Source organism: Bos javanicus, chromosome 4 (assembly GCF_032452875.1).
Source record: "Bos javanicus breed banteng chromosome 4, ARS-OSU_banteng_1.0, whole genome shotgun sequence".
Classification (NCBI taxonomy): domain Eukaryota; kingdom Metazoa; phylum Chordata; class Mammalia; order Artiodactyla; family Bovidae; genus Bos; species Bos javanicus.
Window position 1 is genome coordinate 99,144,565 of NC_083871.1, and position 18,223 is coordinate 99,162,787.

At 41.3% G+C, this 18,223-nt stretch overlaps 1 protein-coding gene across 11 annotated transcripts in view; it reads left to right on the forward strand.

The window, feature by feature from the left end:
• The window catches only part of CALD1 (caldesmon 1), a 231,529-nt gene that overhangs the window by 111,299 nt on the left and 102,007 nt on the right, over window positions 1-18,223 (forward strand). For 9 of the 11 annotated variants that reach the window (XM_061414770.1, XM_061414773.1, XM_061414767.1 and 6 more), the window contains one exon: window positions 12,826-12,937. In XM_061414770.1, the coding sequence (XP_061270754.1) occupies window positions 12,867-12,937 (71 nt within the window). In that variant the 5' untranslated portion in view covers window positions 12,826-12,866. Of the gene's footprint in view, window positions 1-11,695; window positions 12,156-12,825; window positions 12,938-18,223 lie in introns of those variants that run through there. The other 2 variants (XM_061414772.1, XM_061414779.1) reach the window with 1 other exon arrangement.

Below are 18,223 nucleotides of genomic sequence, written 5' to 3' on the forward strand. Positions count from 1 at the left end.
CTGGCAGGACTCGCTTTGGTTACTTAATACAGAGTTGCTTAGTCATCTTTATACATGGTGTGGACAGCATTGTTTAAGTGTGAAAATTTGGAAAATGCAAATGTGTTCTGAAGAGATTACAGGTCAGGTAGAAAAACAAGAAGTTATCGTTGTTTCAAGACACTTGGCAGGTGGTTGCCACATGTTTTAATTTGACAAGCTAGGTGACTGTTGAGTTGAAGCCCTTGATTACAAGTATTTTTCCATTTTCTTTGTGAATTTTGTCAGAAGTAAAAAACTGCTGCTGCTGCTTCTTAAATCATATTCTGATCCACATTTTGCAAAGCACAGATTTCCCAGCAAGACTGTGAGGTACTCTGGAAGACACTGTTGAAATGGCTTTCTTGTTTTCAGAAATAAATAAAAGGATGTTATTTCATGCTGGTCATTGCAACGATCCTTCTTTTTAATCTTCTGGTTTGAATGCTTATCTTGCCATACTTGAACTGCTGCCTTCCAAATGCAATACAGATTTATAGAGCTTCGGTAAGGAAACAAGCAGGCAAAATGAGTTTCTTCCATGTATTTTAGAGTCTAAAGTGGCGCCGGAGGTCTCCAGGTTTTCCAGGAATGCCCATGGCAACCTCACACTCTTCCTGTGACCTGGGTAGGAGCTCCTAAGAGAGATGGTGAGAACAGATAAAGGTCCTCTAGCCAATGGGTAGTGACACCAAGCCGGGCAGGGTAGGTTCCTGAGAAAACATCCAGAACAGTGCCTTATGTTTCTAATTACCAAGCATGGTTACAGAGTAAAATCAGGCAACACTTTTTTTTTGACTGATGGAAGCATTTAAATCAGCTCTGAATGTCAGTGTTTTCTAATTATGATGGAGGAGTGGCAAGGCATATCCAAAAGCCTTGGAAATTTGACGTGTTCAACCCTGATTCTCTTCTTATTCGTTGTCATCTCTTCTTTCTCCTTTTCCTTTGAACGTCCCAGAAATTCCCTCAGTTACAAAGGCCTAATACCCTTCTTTTCTGAAACCAGAATGTCTTTCTAAGACAAGTTTCTTTTCCACTAGAAGAAAACAACCACAACTACAAATCTCAATAAAAATAGAGCTTCGTAGTGAACCACCATCCCCAAGGTTACTAAGAGTTCAACTGGAGGCATGACCTTTTGATCACGTCTTAGCCAAGTTCCTCTGTTTACCAATTAAATCCAAAAGTAAGCAATGCCCTGGAACCCACTTTAACTCAATAAGTGTGAACTTAGTGCTGACTATAAGAAAAAAAAAATAGTTAAAAACTTTGAGGGTTGACGAAAATGAGTGATAATCACTAGGAGACTACAGCCTTCTGTGTGTTAGTCACTCAGTCCTGTACAACTCTTTGCAACCCTGTGGGCTATAGCCTGCCAGGCTCCTCTGCCCAAGGGATACTCCAGGCAAGAATACTGGAGTCGGTTGCCATTTCCTTCTCCATACAGCCTTCTAGGGAAGACAGATATGTGTTCACTAATTAAAATGCAAGCTCCAATAATACAAGTATCAGTAAATACTCATGTCGGTGAATACAAGATTCAGAGATCCTGTCATCTCTGCTTGTCATAAGCGGGCTTACACTCTGAGCCATTCTTTATTTGAAGGAAAGTCCAGAAATTCCCAAACTAACAAATGGGTGAAACTACCATCTAAATGATTCATGAGAAAGGAAGGAGGAAGCAGTCTAGGCACTTTTCAATTTGTTATTTAACTTCGTTGCAGATTTATATGTTAAATTGTGTATCTATTACATTTGAGGGACATAATGGATAATGTCCCTCAGTTTGGCTTCACAGCTTATCATCTTAGATTACAAACTCCTAGAATATAGTCTTTGCTGCTGCTGCTGCTGCTGCTAAGTCACTTCAGTCGTGTCCAACTCTGTGCAACCACATAGACGGCAGCCCATCAGGCTCCCCTATCCCTGGGATTCTCCAGGCAAGAACACTGGAGTGGGTTGCCATTTCCTTCAATGCATGAAAGTGAAAAGTGAAAGTGAAGTCACTCAGTCATATTGGACTCCCAGCGACCCCATGGACTGCAGCCCACCATGCTCCTCCATCCATGGGATTTTCCAGGCAAGAGTACTGGAGTGGGGTGCCATTGCCTCTTCCAAGAATATAGTCTCTAACTTGCTTCAAAATTCTAAAACACAGTAAGTGCATTTGATGATCATGATGAGTAGATGTTGAATAATTTACTAAGGAATAATTAATCCCCTGATCGTAATAACATGTCCTTCATGTGCAAAAATGTCACCAGTACAAAGTATCACTAGGGCATACCGTTGAATTGTTCCCAGCAGTGTAAATGGATTTGTATCCTGCTATGGGCTTCCCCATGGGCTCAGTGGTAAAGAATCTGCTTTTGATGTGAGAGACGAGGATTCAGTCTCTGGGTCAGAAAGATCCCCTGGAGGAAGAAATGGCAACCATTCTTGCTGGGAAAATCCCATGGACAGAGGAGCCTGGTGAGCTACAGTCTTGTTATTGTTCAGTCACTCAGTCATGTCCAACTCTTTGTGACCCCATGTACTGCTGCACACCAGACATCCTGTCCTTCACCACCTCCTGGAGCTTTCTCAAACTCATGTCCATTGAGTAGGTGACACCATCCAAGCATCTCATCCTCTGTCGTCCCCTTCACCTCCTCCCTTCAGTCTTTCCCAGCATCAGGATCTTTTCCAGTGAGTCGGTTTTTTGCATCAGGTGGCCAAAGTATTAGAGCTTCAGCTTCATTCTCTGTCCTTCCAATGAATATTCAGGACTGATTTCCTTTAGGATTGACTGATTTGATCTCCTTGTAGTCCAAGGGACCCTCAAGAGTCTTCTCCAACACCACGGTTCAAAAGCATCAATTCTTCAGCACTCAGCCTTCTTTTTGGTTCAACTCTCACATCCATCCATGACTACTGGAAAAACCATATCTTTGACTATACGAACCTTTGTTGGCAAAGGTTCTGCTTTTTACTATGCTGTCTAGGTTTGTCATAGCTTTTCTTCCAAGGGCTATGGTCTATAGTGTCATAAAGAGTCGGACACGACTGAGTACATCTAAATTCTGTCACCTTATTAATCTCTTGTACTAGCAGGATACCTGGCTAAGGCTCTGGATCTTGTTGTTGATCACTAAATTGGAAATGTTAGATGAGAAGCCAATCATGAAGAGCAGACTCATGCGATGCTGATATTTTTATAGCTGAGTAGACTGGAAAGGCCAGAGAGTCACGCACAAGTAAAACTAAACTGTTATGTAAAATATGGTACCATGTTTATAATTGGTGAAGAGCTATGGCCTCTGACCTTTTGTTCCAAGTAAGCCACTCTTGGGTCTCGTTGTGCAATTCGAAGTGTGATCTCTCTTCAGACAGTGTCTCAGCTTCTTTTGCATTCACTGAGCAGTCATTTCACTTCCCAGTTGAAAGTGTGCTCAGAACAGCAAGACTGCAGATCTGAAAGATCTCTCATAGATCAACAAAGAAGTTACTAATGAGAGGATTAAATGAGCACATCCCTGCTTTGAGAGGCTGCCCATACCATACCCCTCATTTCCATTCCGTCTACTCTAGGAAGATATAAGGTCTTTGAAGACAGAGACATCTCTGAACTGCGTAACACCATGGTAAAGTCACTTCATATTAGAAGTTGGAAGGCCTTACAGTGGGCTGTCCAATAGAACTTTCTGTGATGATTGAATGTTCTCTGTGCTGTCTTACATGGAAGCCACTAGACACATGTGGCTACAGAGCACTTGAAATGGGGCTGGTGAGACAGAGGCACTGAATTTCTAATTTTAATTAATTTAAGTCACCTCCTGTGACTAGTGACAACCATATTGAGCAACCCAGCCTTAGAATCTCAAAAAATAGCTTTCCACTACAACCCTAAACAGATGGCCATTTCACCTCTACCTGACTGTTTCCAGTAATTGGGTTCACATTTTCTCAGTAGCCCTACCCATTGTTGGATAGGTCCACTGGGACAAGGACCCTACCCTGATGTGACAGCAGAATTAGCCTCTGGTATCAGGTATGCATTTGGAAAGCACATTTAGGAATTTTTAAAGCATAGCTATGCATTTTTTTCTCACCTGGGCATAGATTGGTGGAGAATTTCTGTCTTTGCCGTAGCAATTCGCTCCCATGATTTCTGATGCTTTTCTTTCTGGGCCATGAGAGCAACAGTGCCATATGCCTTTGCTGATTTGATCTGTTCTGTTCTGTGTCTTTTGGTCTAATTGTCCTGGAGTTTGCTGTGAAAGAGTAGTTTAAACTCTCGAAAAGGGTACCAAAGGAATAGTATTCCAAGTTTTTAATTCTTTCACTCTTATAAGAAAACTTTTCAGCTTGGTTTAGAGATGAGTCTAAACACCAGTCCTGGTTTTCCACTGATGGGCTGTGGTGCAGGGGCTGATGCCACAGTCCTATCTGTCTCAGTCTTCTTTCTTTAAATGGAGGTGAATCTACTTTTCTTACTTGGGAAGATCGGTGAAATGGCACGGGACTGTGAACAACTTAAAGTGCTCCAGATGGGTAGTAACGCTTGGAGATGAGACATAAAATTCCGAAGTGTGTGGTCTTCCCCAGTGTGGAGGCCAGTGTAGATAAACACCATCCCTTCACAAATCTAAAACGCCCAGTGTCCACTCCTCTTAAGGTGGAAAGGAGGCCGTGAAGACATTGATTTTTGTAACATTAAGACTTCTGTTTTCGTGTTTTGCAAGTGGAGAAATTATGAATAGAGAAAAAAGTAATAATGAAAGACTGAGCAGAGGAGGAAAGAAAAAACAGGTCATAACATGTTCATCTGCTCTTAATAGGGCGTTGTGTTCTGTATTCCATTGATGAGAGACAAGAAACAACTTGAGAAGGCAGAGTTCCTCAGATTGATCCCATTCACTTTTATTTCCGTGTTCCTGGTCTTGACACATGTGTCTTAGTGCTGGCATTTTTTAAAAAGTAGCACAGATTTTTGGAGCAAAATGGTGAAGGCTGAGGTAAAGTTAAGTCCAAACTGTATGTTAGAATCCATGTGTTTATTTGGATTTTGAGTCCCAAATGAACTATTTAGTTGAGAAAAGAGTAAAGCAGGTTGATAAATTGATTTTTTTAAAAAAGGACAAAAGTTCATTTTCTATCGTCAGAAAGAAAACACTGCCAGGTCTACTGTGTAACTACTGCAGATGTGGGTTTATATAACTTTTGAGATTCATATATAGCCTGTTACCTAGGTCTTTAATTCACTTTGTAAACACTGATCAGTCAGTAAACCACAGAGATGATTCAGCTTGAGTTACATTTTTCACTCTCAGCATGGTAAAATCAAGAATAAAAATCTAATAGTTCAAATCAGCTACAATTCCTGAGTGCCTACTATGTCCCAAGAGTGAAAAGAGCTTTTAAAAGGCTGTTTCTATTCCTAAGTGGCCTTAAGAATGAAAACGTATGGAAAGTAAATTATCAGTAACATATTTAAGTACTAGTTAGAACAACTAATAAGCCAGGGCAAGGCAGTACGTTATTTATTATCAAAACTGAATGATGGATATTCAAAGAGTGAGATATCACTACCAAACTGGAGTCCTCAGGAAAGGCATAAAGGAATGAAATTTGAGCCAGGAATGAATGCATGACTGGACAGAAATGCATGAATGTGGACAATGAAACTATTCTGTCTGATACTGTAATGCTAAATACATAACATTATGTGTTTGGCAAAACCCGTAGAATGTACCAAAGTGTGAAACTTAATGTAAACATGAACCTTAAAAGCTAGAGGAGGTGATAGAATTTCAGGTGAGCTATTTAAAAACCTAAAAGATGATGCTGTAGAAGTGCTGCACTCAATGTGTCAGCAAATTTGGAAAACTCAGCAGTGACCACAGGACCGGAAAGGGTCAGTCACTTTTCATCCCAATCTCAAAGACGGGCAGTGTAAAAGAATGTTCAAACTACTGGACAATTGTGCTCATTTCACATGCTAGTAAGGCTATGCTCAAAATCCTTCAAGTTAGGCTTCAGCAGTACCTAAGCCAAGAACTTCCAGATGTACAAGCTGGGTTTAGAAAAGGCAGAGGAACAAGAGATCATTAGTTGAATCATAGAGAAAGCAAGGGAATTCCAGAAAAACATCTCCTTCTGCTTCATTGACTGTGCTAAAGCCTTTGTGTGGATCACGACAAACTGGAAAATTCTTTAAGGGATGAGAATACCAGACCACCTTACCTGCCTCCTGAGAAACATGTATGCCAATCAAGAAGCAATAGCTAGAACTGGACATGGAATGATGAACTGGTTCAAAATTGGGGAAATAGTACAAGGCTGTATATTGTCACCCTGTTTATTTAACATATGCAGAGTACATCATGTGAAATGCCAGACTGGATGAATCGCAAGCTGGAATCAAGATTGCCAGGAGAAATATCAACAACCTCAGATATGCAGATGATACAATTGTAATGGCAAAAAGCAAAGAGGAACTTAAGAGCCTCTTGATGAGAGTGAAAGAGGAGAGTGAAAAAACTGACTTAAACCTCAACATTCAAAAAACTAAGATCATGGCATCCAACCCCAATGCTTCATGGCAAATAGAAGGGGAAAAAGTAGAAGCTGTGACAGATTTTCTTTCCTTGGGCTCTAAAATCACTGCAGATGTGACTGCAGCCAAGAAATTAAAAGACGCTTGCTCCTTGGAAGGAAAGCTACGACAAACCTAGACAGCATATTAAAAAGCAGAGACATCACTTTACTGACAGAGATCTGTATAGTCAAAGCTGTGGTTCTTCCAGTAGTCATGCATGGACGTGAGAGTTGGAAAAGATCCTGATGCTGGGAAAGATTGAAGGCAAAAGGAGAAGAGGGTAGCATCACAGACTCAATGGACATTAATTTGAGCAAACGCCGAAGACAGTGAAGGACAGGGAAGCCTGGTATAACACAGTCCATGGAGTCACCAAGAGTCAGACGTGACTTAGTGACTGAGTAACAAAAACAACAAATCAATATTAGCTCGTTAATTATGATGAATGTACCACTGCAAGATTTTAGTAATGGGCTGTATTAGTTTGCTAGGACTGCTGTAACAAAGTACCACAAACTGCGTGGCTTAGAATAGAAATTTATTATCTCACAGTTCCAGAGACTAGAAATCAAAGTGTCAGCAGGGTCCCTCTGAAGACCCCAGGGAATGTCTCACTCCTAGCTGCTCGTAGCCTGAGGTGTTCCTACTGCACCATGTTCTCATGTGTTTGCCCATGATCTTCCCTCTGTGTATATCTGTCTCTAAGTCCAAATTTCCCCTTTTTATAAGGACACCAGTCATACAGGATTAGGGCCCATCCTAACACTCATCTTAACTTGACTACATGTGTAAAGACACAATTTCTAAACAAGGTCACATTCTGAGGTGCTGGGGGTTAGGACTTCAACGTATCTTTTGGAGGGGAATACACAGTTCAGTGCAAACACAGAAACACAGGGTCGGGGTAAAGGTGAGGGAATATATGGGTACTCTACTTTCTGCTCAGTTTTTCCTTAAACTGTGTTGTTGTTCAGTCACTTAGTCATATCCAACTCATGAACACCAGGCTTCTCTGTCCTTCACTAAGTCCCAGAGTTTGCTCAAACTCACGTCCATTGAGTCAGTGATGCCATCCAACCATATCATCCTCTGGTGCCTCCTTCTCCTCTTGCCCTCAATCTTTCCCAGCATCAGGGTCTTTTCCAATGAATCAGTTCTTTGTCTTAGGTGACCAAAGTATTGGAGTTTCAGCTTCAGCCCTTCCAGGGAATATTCAGGCTTGATTTCCTTTAGGATTGACTGGTTTGATCTTCTTGCTGTCCAAAGGACTCTCAAGAGTCTTCTCCAGCACCACAGTTCAAAAGCATCAGTTCTTCTGTGCTCAGCCTTCTTTATAGTCCAACTTTCACATCCATATATGACTACTGGAAAAACCATAGCTTTGACTATACAGACCTCTGTCAGCAAAATTATGTCTCTGCTTTTTGATACACTAGGTTTGTCATAGCTATTCTTTCAAGGAGCAAGTGTTTTTTAATTTCATGGCTGCAGTCACTTTCCGCAGTGATTTTGGAGTCCAAGAAAGTGAAATCTAACACTGTTTCCACATTTTCTCCATCTATTTGCCATGAAGTGATAGAACTGGATGCCATGATCTTAGTTTTTTGAATGTTGAGTTTTAAGTCAACTTTTTCACTCTCCTCTTTCACCTTCATCAAGAGGCTCTTTAGTTTCTCTTCACTTTCTGCTATTAAAGTGGTATCATAGGCATATCCGAGGTTATTGATACTTCTCCCAGCAATCTTGATTCTGCTTGTGATTCATCCAGCCTGAAATTTCACATGATGTACTCTGCATAGAAGTTAAATAAGCAAGGTGACAATATACAGCCTTGATGGACTCCTTTCCCTATTTTGAACCAGTTCATTGGTCCATATCTATTGTTCCTTCAATTTAAAACTACACTAAAAAAAAAATTTATTAAAAAAATTTTATTTTTTAATTTAAAAAATATGATCCAGCACATAGTACATATTTGATTCATGTTGGTTACTTTTGAAAGTTGCATTGACTTAGCATCCCTGACACAACAGATTTTATTCTTGCTGTGTTCTAAGACCAGTGTTGGCACTGCCCCAAATTCCAAGGACCTCCTGCAATCACTCACCATTCACTTTATGATGATTTGAAGGTAGATAGAACTTAGCTTTCTCTACAAATTTCTCCCCCTAATAATGGAGTATTGGCCAGCTGCTGCTGCTGCTGCTGCTGCTGCTGCTAAGTCACTTCAGTCATATCCGACTCTGTGTGACCCCATAGACAGCAGCCCACAGGCTCCCCTGTCTCTGGGATTCTCCAGGCAAGAACACTGGAGTGGGTTGCCATTTCCTTCTCCAATACTGGCCAGCTAGCTACCACCTACTGCCTTGACTATTTTTACACCTGTGTGCATGTGTGTGAATATACATATTAATACATGCAACTTCACGCATGCACACACAAACACATACACACCCACATATGTGCACACACATATTTAAGATGACTTCCTACCTGCCACCAACCCTGTCCCAAACAAAAGCAGAAACTAGTTCTCCTTATAAAGGTGTCTCAGGAAATATCTCTAGTGAAGGTCACATATCCATAAAGGAAAAAAAAAAACTTTGCAAAGGTGAAATATAATAATAGTTAGAATTCATGATTGAAAGACGCACATTGGAAATTAAACTCAATATTTTTAAAGAAAAGAATCCTAGATTGGATTTAATAAGTAGATTTTAATTCCCAATACAGAGAGGGAAATGAATAAGGGAGGAAACAAAGAAAGTATCACAGAATGAGACACATAAAAAAAGGAAATGACCGAAGAAATATTGATGAGTATCTCCTCATCCCCCAAAAAGAAGTTGAGAGGGAAAAAGAAAGCAGAGAGAAGGAAAGGGAAGGAGGAAGCTTCAGGATGCTCTGCATGGAGGTGAGAAACGTGATGGACGAACAGGAGGCCCGCTCACAGCGCCATTCACCTGTGTCATCGGCTTGGTAGTGCCGCTACCCAAAGGAAGGGCAGCATGTTAAGTAATTTGAAATCTCTGACACTGACTTACTCCTTAGTTGTACCAGCATAGACATGCCCTATTTTAAGAAAATCTGGCATTTGAGAACCCATATTGAAAAGACAGGTATATTAGTAGGTGATGGTTCTCCTGCCTTTGTAAAATGCTTTTTCTCCCTTGATAAAAGGAGTCACACCAAGGTTTTTCAGTAGCATGACTACAATCTCCCCAGCACAAAAATTTAGATTTCATAAAGCTCTTCAAGAACCCATCTGTCACATTCGTGGATACTTACCTCCCTTCATCTGCGTCTGTCTTTCAAGCTACTCTGTCCACTTGCGACACTCACGAGCCCCACTGTTTACAGAAGCTCTCTGCCTTGACATGTCATCACTTGGTTGATGGAGAGTTTGTTTCCTGTCCAATGTTACTGGAAGGAGTTCAGCATCGACTGGGGGTCAGGGAGGAAATGAGAGATTACTAGCTGAGGACATGGGAGCTGCTGCTTCCAAAAGAGGGGAAAATTCACTTACAATTCTCCCCAGACATGGCTCTCCTTACGAGGAACAGTGCCAGGGAGGTTCAGAGAAGTTCTGTGATGATATAAGGGTGTGAGGATTGAGAAGACTTCCAGCTCCATCCTACAGTGGGACCAGCAAAGAGCCATTTTCACAAGCACAGACAACTTCTCCCCAAACACAGCACGTGTCCCAAAAGAGAGTCATCCCGCACCACCCGGTACAGAAATGTGCTTCTTCCACCACCTCAAGTATACCCGTCACACATCCGCCAAGCAGAGCCCAGAAAGCCATCATGTGTGTAGACGCTTCACTGAGCGCTCACTCCCTCTTTCTTCCTCCTAGTGCCTTCATTCAATGAGCAAACACCTGGTTAGGTAGAGTTCCTATATGGTTGAAGAAGAAAAACACCCAAATAATAAAAGATGGGATCTGCTTGCAATGTGGGAGACCCGGGTTCAATCCCTGGGTCAGAAGATCCCCTGGAAAAGGGAATGACAACCCACTCCAGTATTCTTGCCTGGAGAATCCCCTGGATGGAGGAGCCTTGCAGGCTCTAGGACATGGGGTCACAAAGAGTTGGACATGACTGAGTGGCTAACACACACACACGCACACACATGATAAAAGGTGAGGAGTAGGAGGAGGGAATGGGTCGGGGAAAAAATTTGCGTGGGTCGAGAGCCGGTGAGGGTGGCCAACCACAGCGACCACATGATGTTAATTAGCTGCACTTCCCGAATGCTCCAGGATGCCGCTTGGCTCTGCCAGCCGTGCGCATCTCCTCCCTGCTTGGAAATGTTTGTTTCACCACTCATAGGCACCTGCACTAGAGGTATAGTCTGAGAAAAAACCCAGCTGCCGCTGCCAGCAAACCACCAGCATGACTCCTCGGCTTGATGAGGCTGGAGCGAGACCCAGAGGCTTAGAGACTGCTCTTCAAGCTACTAGATAAATTAAGAAAAGTGAAATTGTTTGCTTACAGACAGAACCTCTTTCTCCTGTTTCTGTTTGCTGTTGCTATAGTTATTCCAGTAGTGGTGTATGTACCACAAAAGACTTTACTGAAGGAAGAAGCCTTTGCCCCGCTGCACCCAGGGCTGTCCTCATGCACCCTGCATTGTGCTCAGTACAGGAGCCCACCCCAGGGAGACACGTGGCCTCTCAGGAGACCCTCGAATCACTTTCTTTTTTTTTTTTCCATTCTGATAAATATGGAGAGATCAGACTGAAAAATATAAAGAAATTTTTTCTTGGTTGCTGAAGTAATTTTTCAAAAAAGAAAACTGATTTTTTTTCCTTTATAACTAGCTAAATATTTGGAAAAAACTCTTTATAAGAGGCAGATAGAAAAACACTGAAAAGTCAAAAATCCCCAAATAAACACCCAAATTTGAATTTCTAAAGGATTTATGAGCAGTATAAATAATACCTTAGGGAATAAGAAGGGAGGGGGAATTCAAACGTTGTATCGTTTTGTTTTGGTTGGCTGAGATTTTATTTTTGTTTTTGTGGGTTTTTTTAAGGGGGGGAAATGCTTGGAAAAATAAAAGCATCTAGTGATTTCACAAGGTTTCTGAACTTGGCCTTAAAGTCTAAGTTTTGCTTTTCACTCCCTCACACAAAGATGCCATTAGGGGATGGCTTCAGGTTTTGCACGTCTCTCTCTTCTTACGCAGGGCAAATGGCTTGTCTCATGTGCACAGAAAGGGCTGGAAAATATTTTTTGTGATCTGAGTGCAGCACAGAGTCTAGGATTCCAGAGGAAGTGGAGGCCTCCCGCTCCACACAGGAAACAATCTTCAAGCAGGCCTTAAATGCCAGATTCCAGGCCGAGTTTAACTAACCACTGACAGCTCTGTAAACAAAGCAAGGACAAAAAGAGCCCGCTTCCCCTTTTCTGGTAGTCATTTTGGGTTTGGGGGCTGCAGGGGAATTCTGGAATACTTGACTCCATGGCACAGAGACGCAGGAAAAGCGGACTCCTCAGTTGAAGAGCTGGAAAGGGAAGATCTTTCTGGGATTAAAACCATCGCGGAGGAGGTAGGAAAGGAGAAAATGGTTGGGTTACAAAAAGCAGTGACTTCTGAGCTCTGAAAACAGTTTGATCATATGTAACTGCTTTGAAAAATGCTGCTGCACTGTGTTTAGTCATGGTACTCTTGCTGTATCATTCTGATATTAATATTCTTTTAGGATATGCAAATGATGCCTGGATGCTTGTATTATTTTATTTCTCTCTTTACTACTGCTTTTCTCTTAGTTCCAGACATTCCTTTTCTTGCCACTTTTCTTTTTCTCACTTGTGTTCCCCTTTTCTCTTTCTCTGTTCACTGATTTTTATAACTTTGGTCTGTAGTTCAGCAGGTTACAAAGAACAATATCAGTCAGTAGCTTTCGAGTGATCCCAGCAATATTTCAAGTCGTCAGACCTCTCTGTCTCTCAAGGTCTTTGCTTTAAAAAAAAAGAAAAAAAAAAAAAAACAAACCCTGAGATTCTGGGATTTTACTTATTTGTCTCTAAGTTGCATGAATGGGACTGAATTTAGCACATAAAGGACACAGCTTGGCTTGGGAGTCCAAAACTGATCACTGGCTACCTCATTCATCTTCTAAAGTGTTTTTCTTAAGAATAAACAAAAAGGGGGATAAAATAATGGTGAGGGGCTGAGATGACTCATCTATGATATCGATTTTGCTTCCTCCCCTTTAGATCCAGACGTTCTCTGGTCTCCCTAAATCTGAACCCACACCATGGATGATTTTGAACGTCGCAGAGAACTCAGAAGGCAAAAGCGAGAAGAGATGCGTCTGGAAGCAGAAAGGTAAGGTTTCTCTGTTCTGTTATACACAATGTTGGTTTCAGGCCTCAAAGATCATGGGCCTCAAGGGCCAAATATATGGCATGCTAAACTGTTTGCCAAAGCAGTTGTAGTAAATATTCCCAGCCATTAAGACTCTATATTCTGGGGAAACAAACATCAAGAAAAAGAGAGATTGGAGATTTAATCTGTGTCTTTCATATTATCCATAGACTTTTAAATGGCAAAGACAATGTATAGATAAAAGTTTTAAAATCACTTGTAATATTGAAATGCCAAAAAAAAAAAATGACAAATATTGAATACTGAAACCATTTAGGAAATGAAAGTCTTCGGTCTGAAAGAATAAAGGCAATAAGATCCGGATGGACCTCAGGACAAATTTTTATTCTTATGAGAAAAGCAGCCAAATCCAGTAATGGACATATTAAGGGTTAGTAGCTGGCAGAGTGTGTTATTGTGGAGATTGTAATTGAAAGTTGTTGTGTTGTGTGAGGCATCTGTTGTGTGACTTTCAAGGGCAGGTTGGGGAAATAAAGCAGTGACATACGAAACACAGGACATAAAGGCATCTTTTAAATCTTTAGGCCTCAGAGCAAAGGACAGTGGCATTTAATGTGACTTAACTCAGACATTCATTTGAGAAAGCAGAATAGGCATTCACAGAAAGAAAAATGTTAAACAGTTATTTAAAACCAAATAGATTTTGCCTCATAATATTAGTAATTCCAAAAGATGGTAGTAAGATAATACCTTAGTGATTCTGTAGTAGAAAACTAGAAACTTACACTGATAGCAAAATATATTTAAAGCATGGGCTAAATTGCTTCAGTCATGTCTGGCTCTGTGTGACTGGTAGCCTGCCAGGCTCCTCTCTCCAGGCGGATTCTCAGGGCAAGAATACCCGAGGGGGTTGCTGTGCCCTCCTCCAGGATTTAAAGCATGGGATCTACTTATTTGTGTAGAGAATTCAAAAGAAGAAGGTAAGATTACTGCCTTTGATTAAGTTGGTCAGAGTAGATTGCTGTATGCCACGTGGTACCATGAACAGTACCTGGGCTCCGTAGGTTCGGATCCCACCTCTCACTTATGAGCTCTGTGGCCATGAGCAAGGGACTTCTCTCTGCACCACAGCTGCCTTATTTGTAAAATAGGCATGACATCTATGTAGCTTCTGTGGTTGTTGTGAAGATTATTGAACTTAATAAATGGCCTAGACTAGTACCTGGAACATAAATGTATGCTACTATTTTTTTTATTGGAGTATAATTGCATTACACTGTCATGTTAGTTTCCACTGTACAATGAAGTGAGTCAGCTATATGTATACATATATCCTCTCCCTCTTGAGCGTCCCTCCCACCCCACCCCCACATCCCACCCCCTAGGTCATCACAGAGCACAGAGCTGAGCTTCCATGCAATCAGCAACTTCCCACTAGCCAGCTATTATACACATGGTAGTGTATACACGTCAATGCAACTTTCCCAGTTCGTCCCGCCTTCCCCTTCCCCCGCTGTGTCCACACGTCCATTTTCTACATCTGCATCGCTATTCCTGCCCTGCAAACAGGCTCATTTGTACCATCTTTCTTGTATGTTATTATTTTTCAAAACCATTATCCTTAGCTAAACAAGTAAGAAACAACAGAGCGATATAACCAGAACTAAACATTAATGCCAGGAAAGGCAGTTATCATACTGTGATGAAACTAGCCAGGAAAGGCTCCCTGGAAGTGGAGAGTCATGGAGGAAGTTAACAATGGTGCTGATGAATGAATACAAGGGGGGCTGTGTAGAGGAGGGAGTAACATCTGCAGAAGCTCAGAGGAGGGAATAAGAATCCTGGTGCAAGAAACCTGCTGAGTGCTTAGGGAAGAATGAGTTAGACTTGTATATCTTGGGTGTTTCTATTTCATATAAAAGGCAACAGAGACTTCACCAAGAATGAAAACATACTGTGGGATGTTATCTACAGTGGGCTAGAGTGTGGGGTACTGGAAGGGTTAGTGTTGAACACACAATGATGAGGACTGAATCAGGGCGGCAAATATGGAAATGAAGATCAAATGTGAGCATCTTTAGAGGGAGAATTAGCAAATCTTTCAGGAGAGGGAGAAATTCAAGACAATCCTACAGACTGTAAGTCTGGGGAACTGGAAGGGGAAACTGGAAAGTGTTGCATGCTTGGGTAGGCATGGGGAGAGTGCTTAATTTCAGGTAAAACCACATTCAAAAAGAGATTTCCTTCAGACATTGAAAGATAGACACTCCAATCTTTATTCAAAATGGGAGAAAAATTATTATTAGAGAAGTCAGTTTGGGCAGACTCAGTGTAGCGACGGTAGCACAAAAACAGAAAATGGATGGTAGCAATGGTGATATGAGAGCAAGTGGAGACAGAGAGAGGTCATAAATACATAAGGGATGGGCTCCCCAGTGGTCCAGTGATTGAAACTTTGCCTTCTACCTCAGGGTGCAGGGAGTTAAGAGCCCACATGCCTCGTGGCCAAAAGACAAAGCAGAAAACAGAAGCAATATTGTAACAAATTCATTAAAGACTTTAAAAATGGTCCACGTCAAAAAAGAAAAAATAATCTTAAAAAAAAAATAAAAGATGAAATGGAAACCATCACAGGAGACAAAAAATCAGGGAGAGGAGGAGAACCAGGGATAGCATGGGACAACCATGATGAGTGTATATGGAAGTTCTGTAGGGGTGTCCAGACCCACTGGAGAGTCCCTCTTATCCTTTCCAATGATGTGTTATGTGACCTCAGTTTCTCCTGAAGGTCTACAAGATGCTGTACCCTGTGAATGTTTGTTCAGCATCAGCACTATGCTGCTGCTGCCGCTGCTAAGTCGCTTCAGTCGTGTCTGACTCTCTGCGACCCCATAGACGGAAGCCCACCAGGCTCCCCCGTCCCTGGGATTCTCCAGGCAAGAACACTGGAGTGGGTTGCCATTTCCTTCCCCAATATGTGAAAGTGAAAAGTGAAAGTGAAGTCGCTCAGTCGTGTCCAACTCCTAGCAACCCGATGGACTGCAGCCTACCAGGCTCCTCCATCCATGGGATTTTCCAGGCAAGAGTACTGGAGTGGGGTGCCATTGCCTTCTGCTAGGAACCGTGAAAAACGGGGAAATATAAATAGACATAGTTTCTGTCTTTATATTCTTCATGATGTGCTAGGACACCAAAGTACAGCAGAATCAGAATACAGACCAGGCCAGGACAAGGGGGCAGATCTAACAGAATTGAGGCTAGAGGGATTCAAGAGTGGGTACAGGAAGCTGGGCATCAGGCTAGGTCAGTATCTTCAACTTCTTCCTTGATTGTGTGAATTGGGAAACGGGAACTCAACAGGAAAGGAATAATAGGATGAATTTGTTGTGGTTACACCCATACTATAATTACAGTGAATGAGCTACATTCTTTTAGAATTTTGCCTAAGAATTTTCCATACGTCTACACGGTTCGTTCCTTCCAGTTTTTTGTTTTGTGTGGAAGGATATGTCTTCCTTTAAAGTCAATCGTGAAAGAAATACACCCAGTAAAGCTTAGCTAGGTACACTTAATAACCTAAAACAAATTCACACAAATTTGTACTACTTTTGTTTAACTTACATTTCTTCAGGGATATTATAGTTCATGTGAATCCTTTTCTTTCTTTTTCTTTTAGATAAATACTTAAGACTTCCTTATATCTGTACGTATTAAGTTTAATGTTTCAAGGGGAACACTTTAGTTATGTTATTCTGTAATTTGTTAAGCAATCCCATGTCCACCCTATAGGATTTTGTAAAATCTGATCATTTATGGAAATGGTGAAGGTCAGGCTTTATGGTCCAACCAACTTTGATGGGAAATTTCAGGGTGTGTACAGGAAACAGATGTCCAGAATCAGGAATTAAGAGCCATCTAAAAGCATCTGAAAGGGCATAAGACCCTGGGCAAGTCCCTCTTCTTTTAGCTTTAAATCTTGGCTTCTTCATCTGTGACTGGAGTAAGGGATTGGCAAAAATTTTTATTTTTCTTTTGCTTTTGGTATTGTCTAGTTTTCACAGTGATCATGTGTTTCTTGGCTTAAAAGCAAATAAAACAATAAGGCAGATTTCCATTTTGAAAAATAAGATTCTATGGGCTTTGGCATTGTACCTGGGATCAGGATGGAGAAGATCAAATTCTCCTTTGGGTTTATGGAACTAAAAGAAAGAACTCAGCCTTGATTTGGAGTGGCCCTAAAGCTCAAGGCTGCAAGCTCATTCATTCACTCACTCACTCATTCATCAAATTTTATTGGGCTTCTACTCTGCTTCAAGCTTTATTTGGGGGCACTGAGGATAGACCAACAGAATGACAGAATTGGGGAAAGTGTGCTTAATTCTTTTCAACCTGTGTAAAGCCAGGTGGTGATCAAGCAACTGTACTCATACATCCTTAAATGTAATATGTACTCTGATATTCACTGATAGTTTTTAAAGATGGCTTATGCCCTTTGTATGCTGTAGCCCTGCAGAGAGTGTGGGGAAAACGGTAACACAGAGAAGAGGCTGTTGACTTTTCCTCTTCTTACCCACAAACCCTTTCCAAATAAAAATACCCTGTTATTTTAATTAGTTGTTATTGAGTTTGACTAGCAGGTGCTGTTCTACTTTGCAATGATAAATAATTTAAAACTTGTACTCTCACCAGATGTTAAAACCATGAATTAAAATGAACCAGATTCTTTACACATTTTATTTCTCAGAAATAGAGTTTTAAAAAAGGTTACTTAAAAAGATAACTGTACGTTTTGGGCCATGCTGGCTTTTCAGGGTTTGGGACTGACAGTTCTTCACTGCACCTCAACTGCCTTGAGACTCTTGTGCTCACCCTCATTCCAAGGGTTTGCAGTCCAGTGCATTTCAAATCATTTTGCCTGCCATCACCTAGACTGGGAGCCTAGTTACATCAAAAATATACTTCCCTTCTTTGTCGTGCCTTAACCTATGCATCTTTTTACTATTCACTTGTCCAACATACTCTGCATTTTTGCCTAGAGAATCATATGGACAGAAGAGCTTGGCAAGCCGCAGTCCACAGGGTCACAAAGAGTCGGACATGACTGAGCGATTAACCCTCGTCCTTGTCCTTCACTTGACTTTCACTCTGAGTCCTTAAGATGAAGACTTTAGACTTGGTAAAGGAAATACTTCATTCAGTCTTTAGATCTGGTAAAAATCCAAAGACTATCTGTTGTATCTATTTGGTACAAAAAATATGGAATATCTCTAAAGTACAAGATACTAT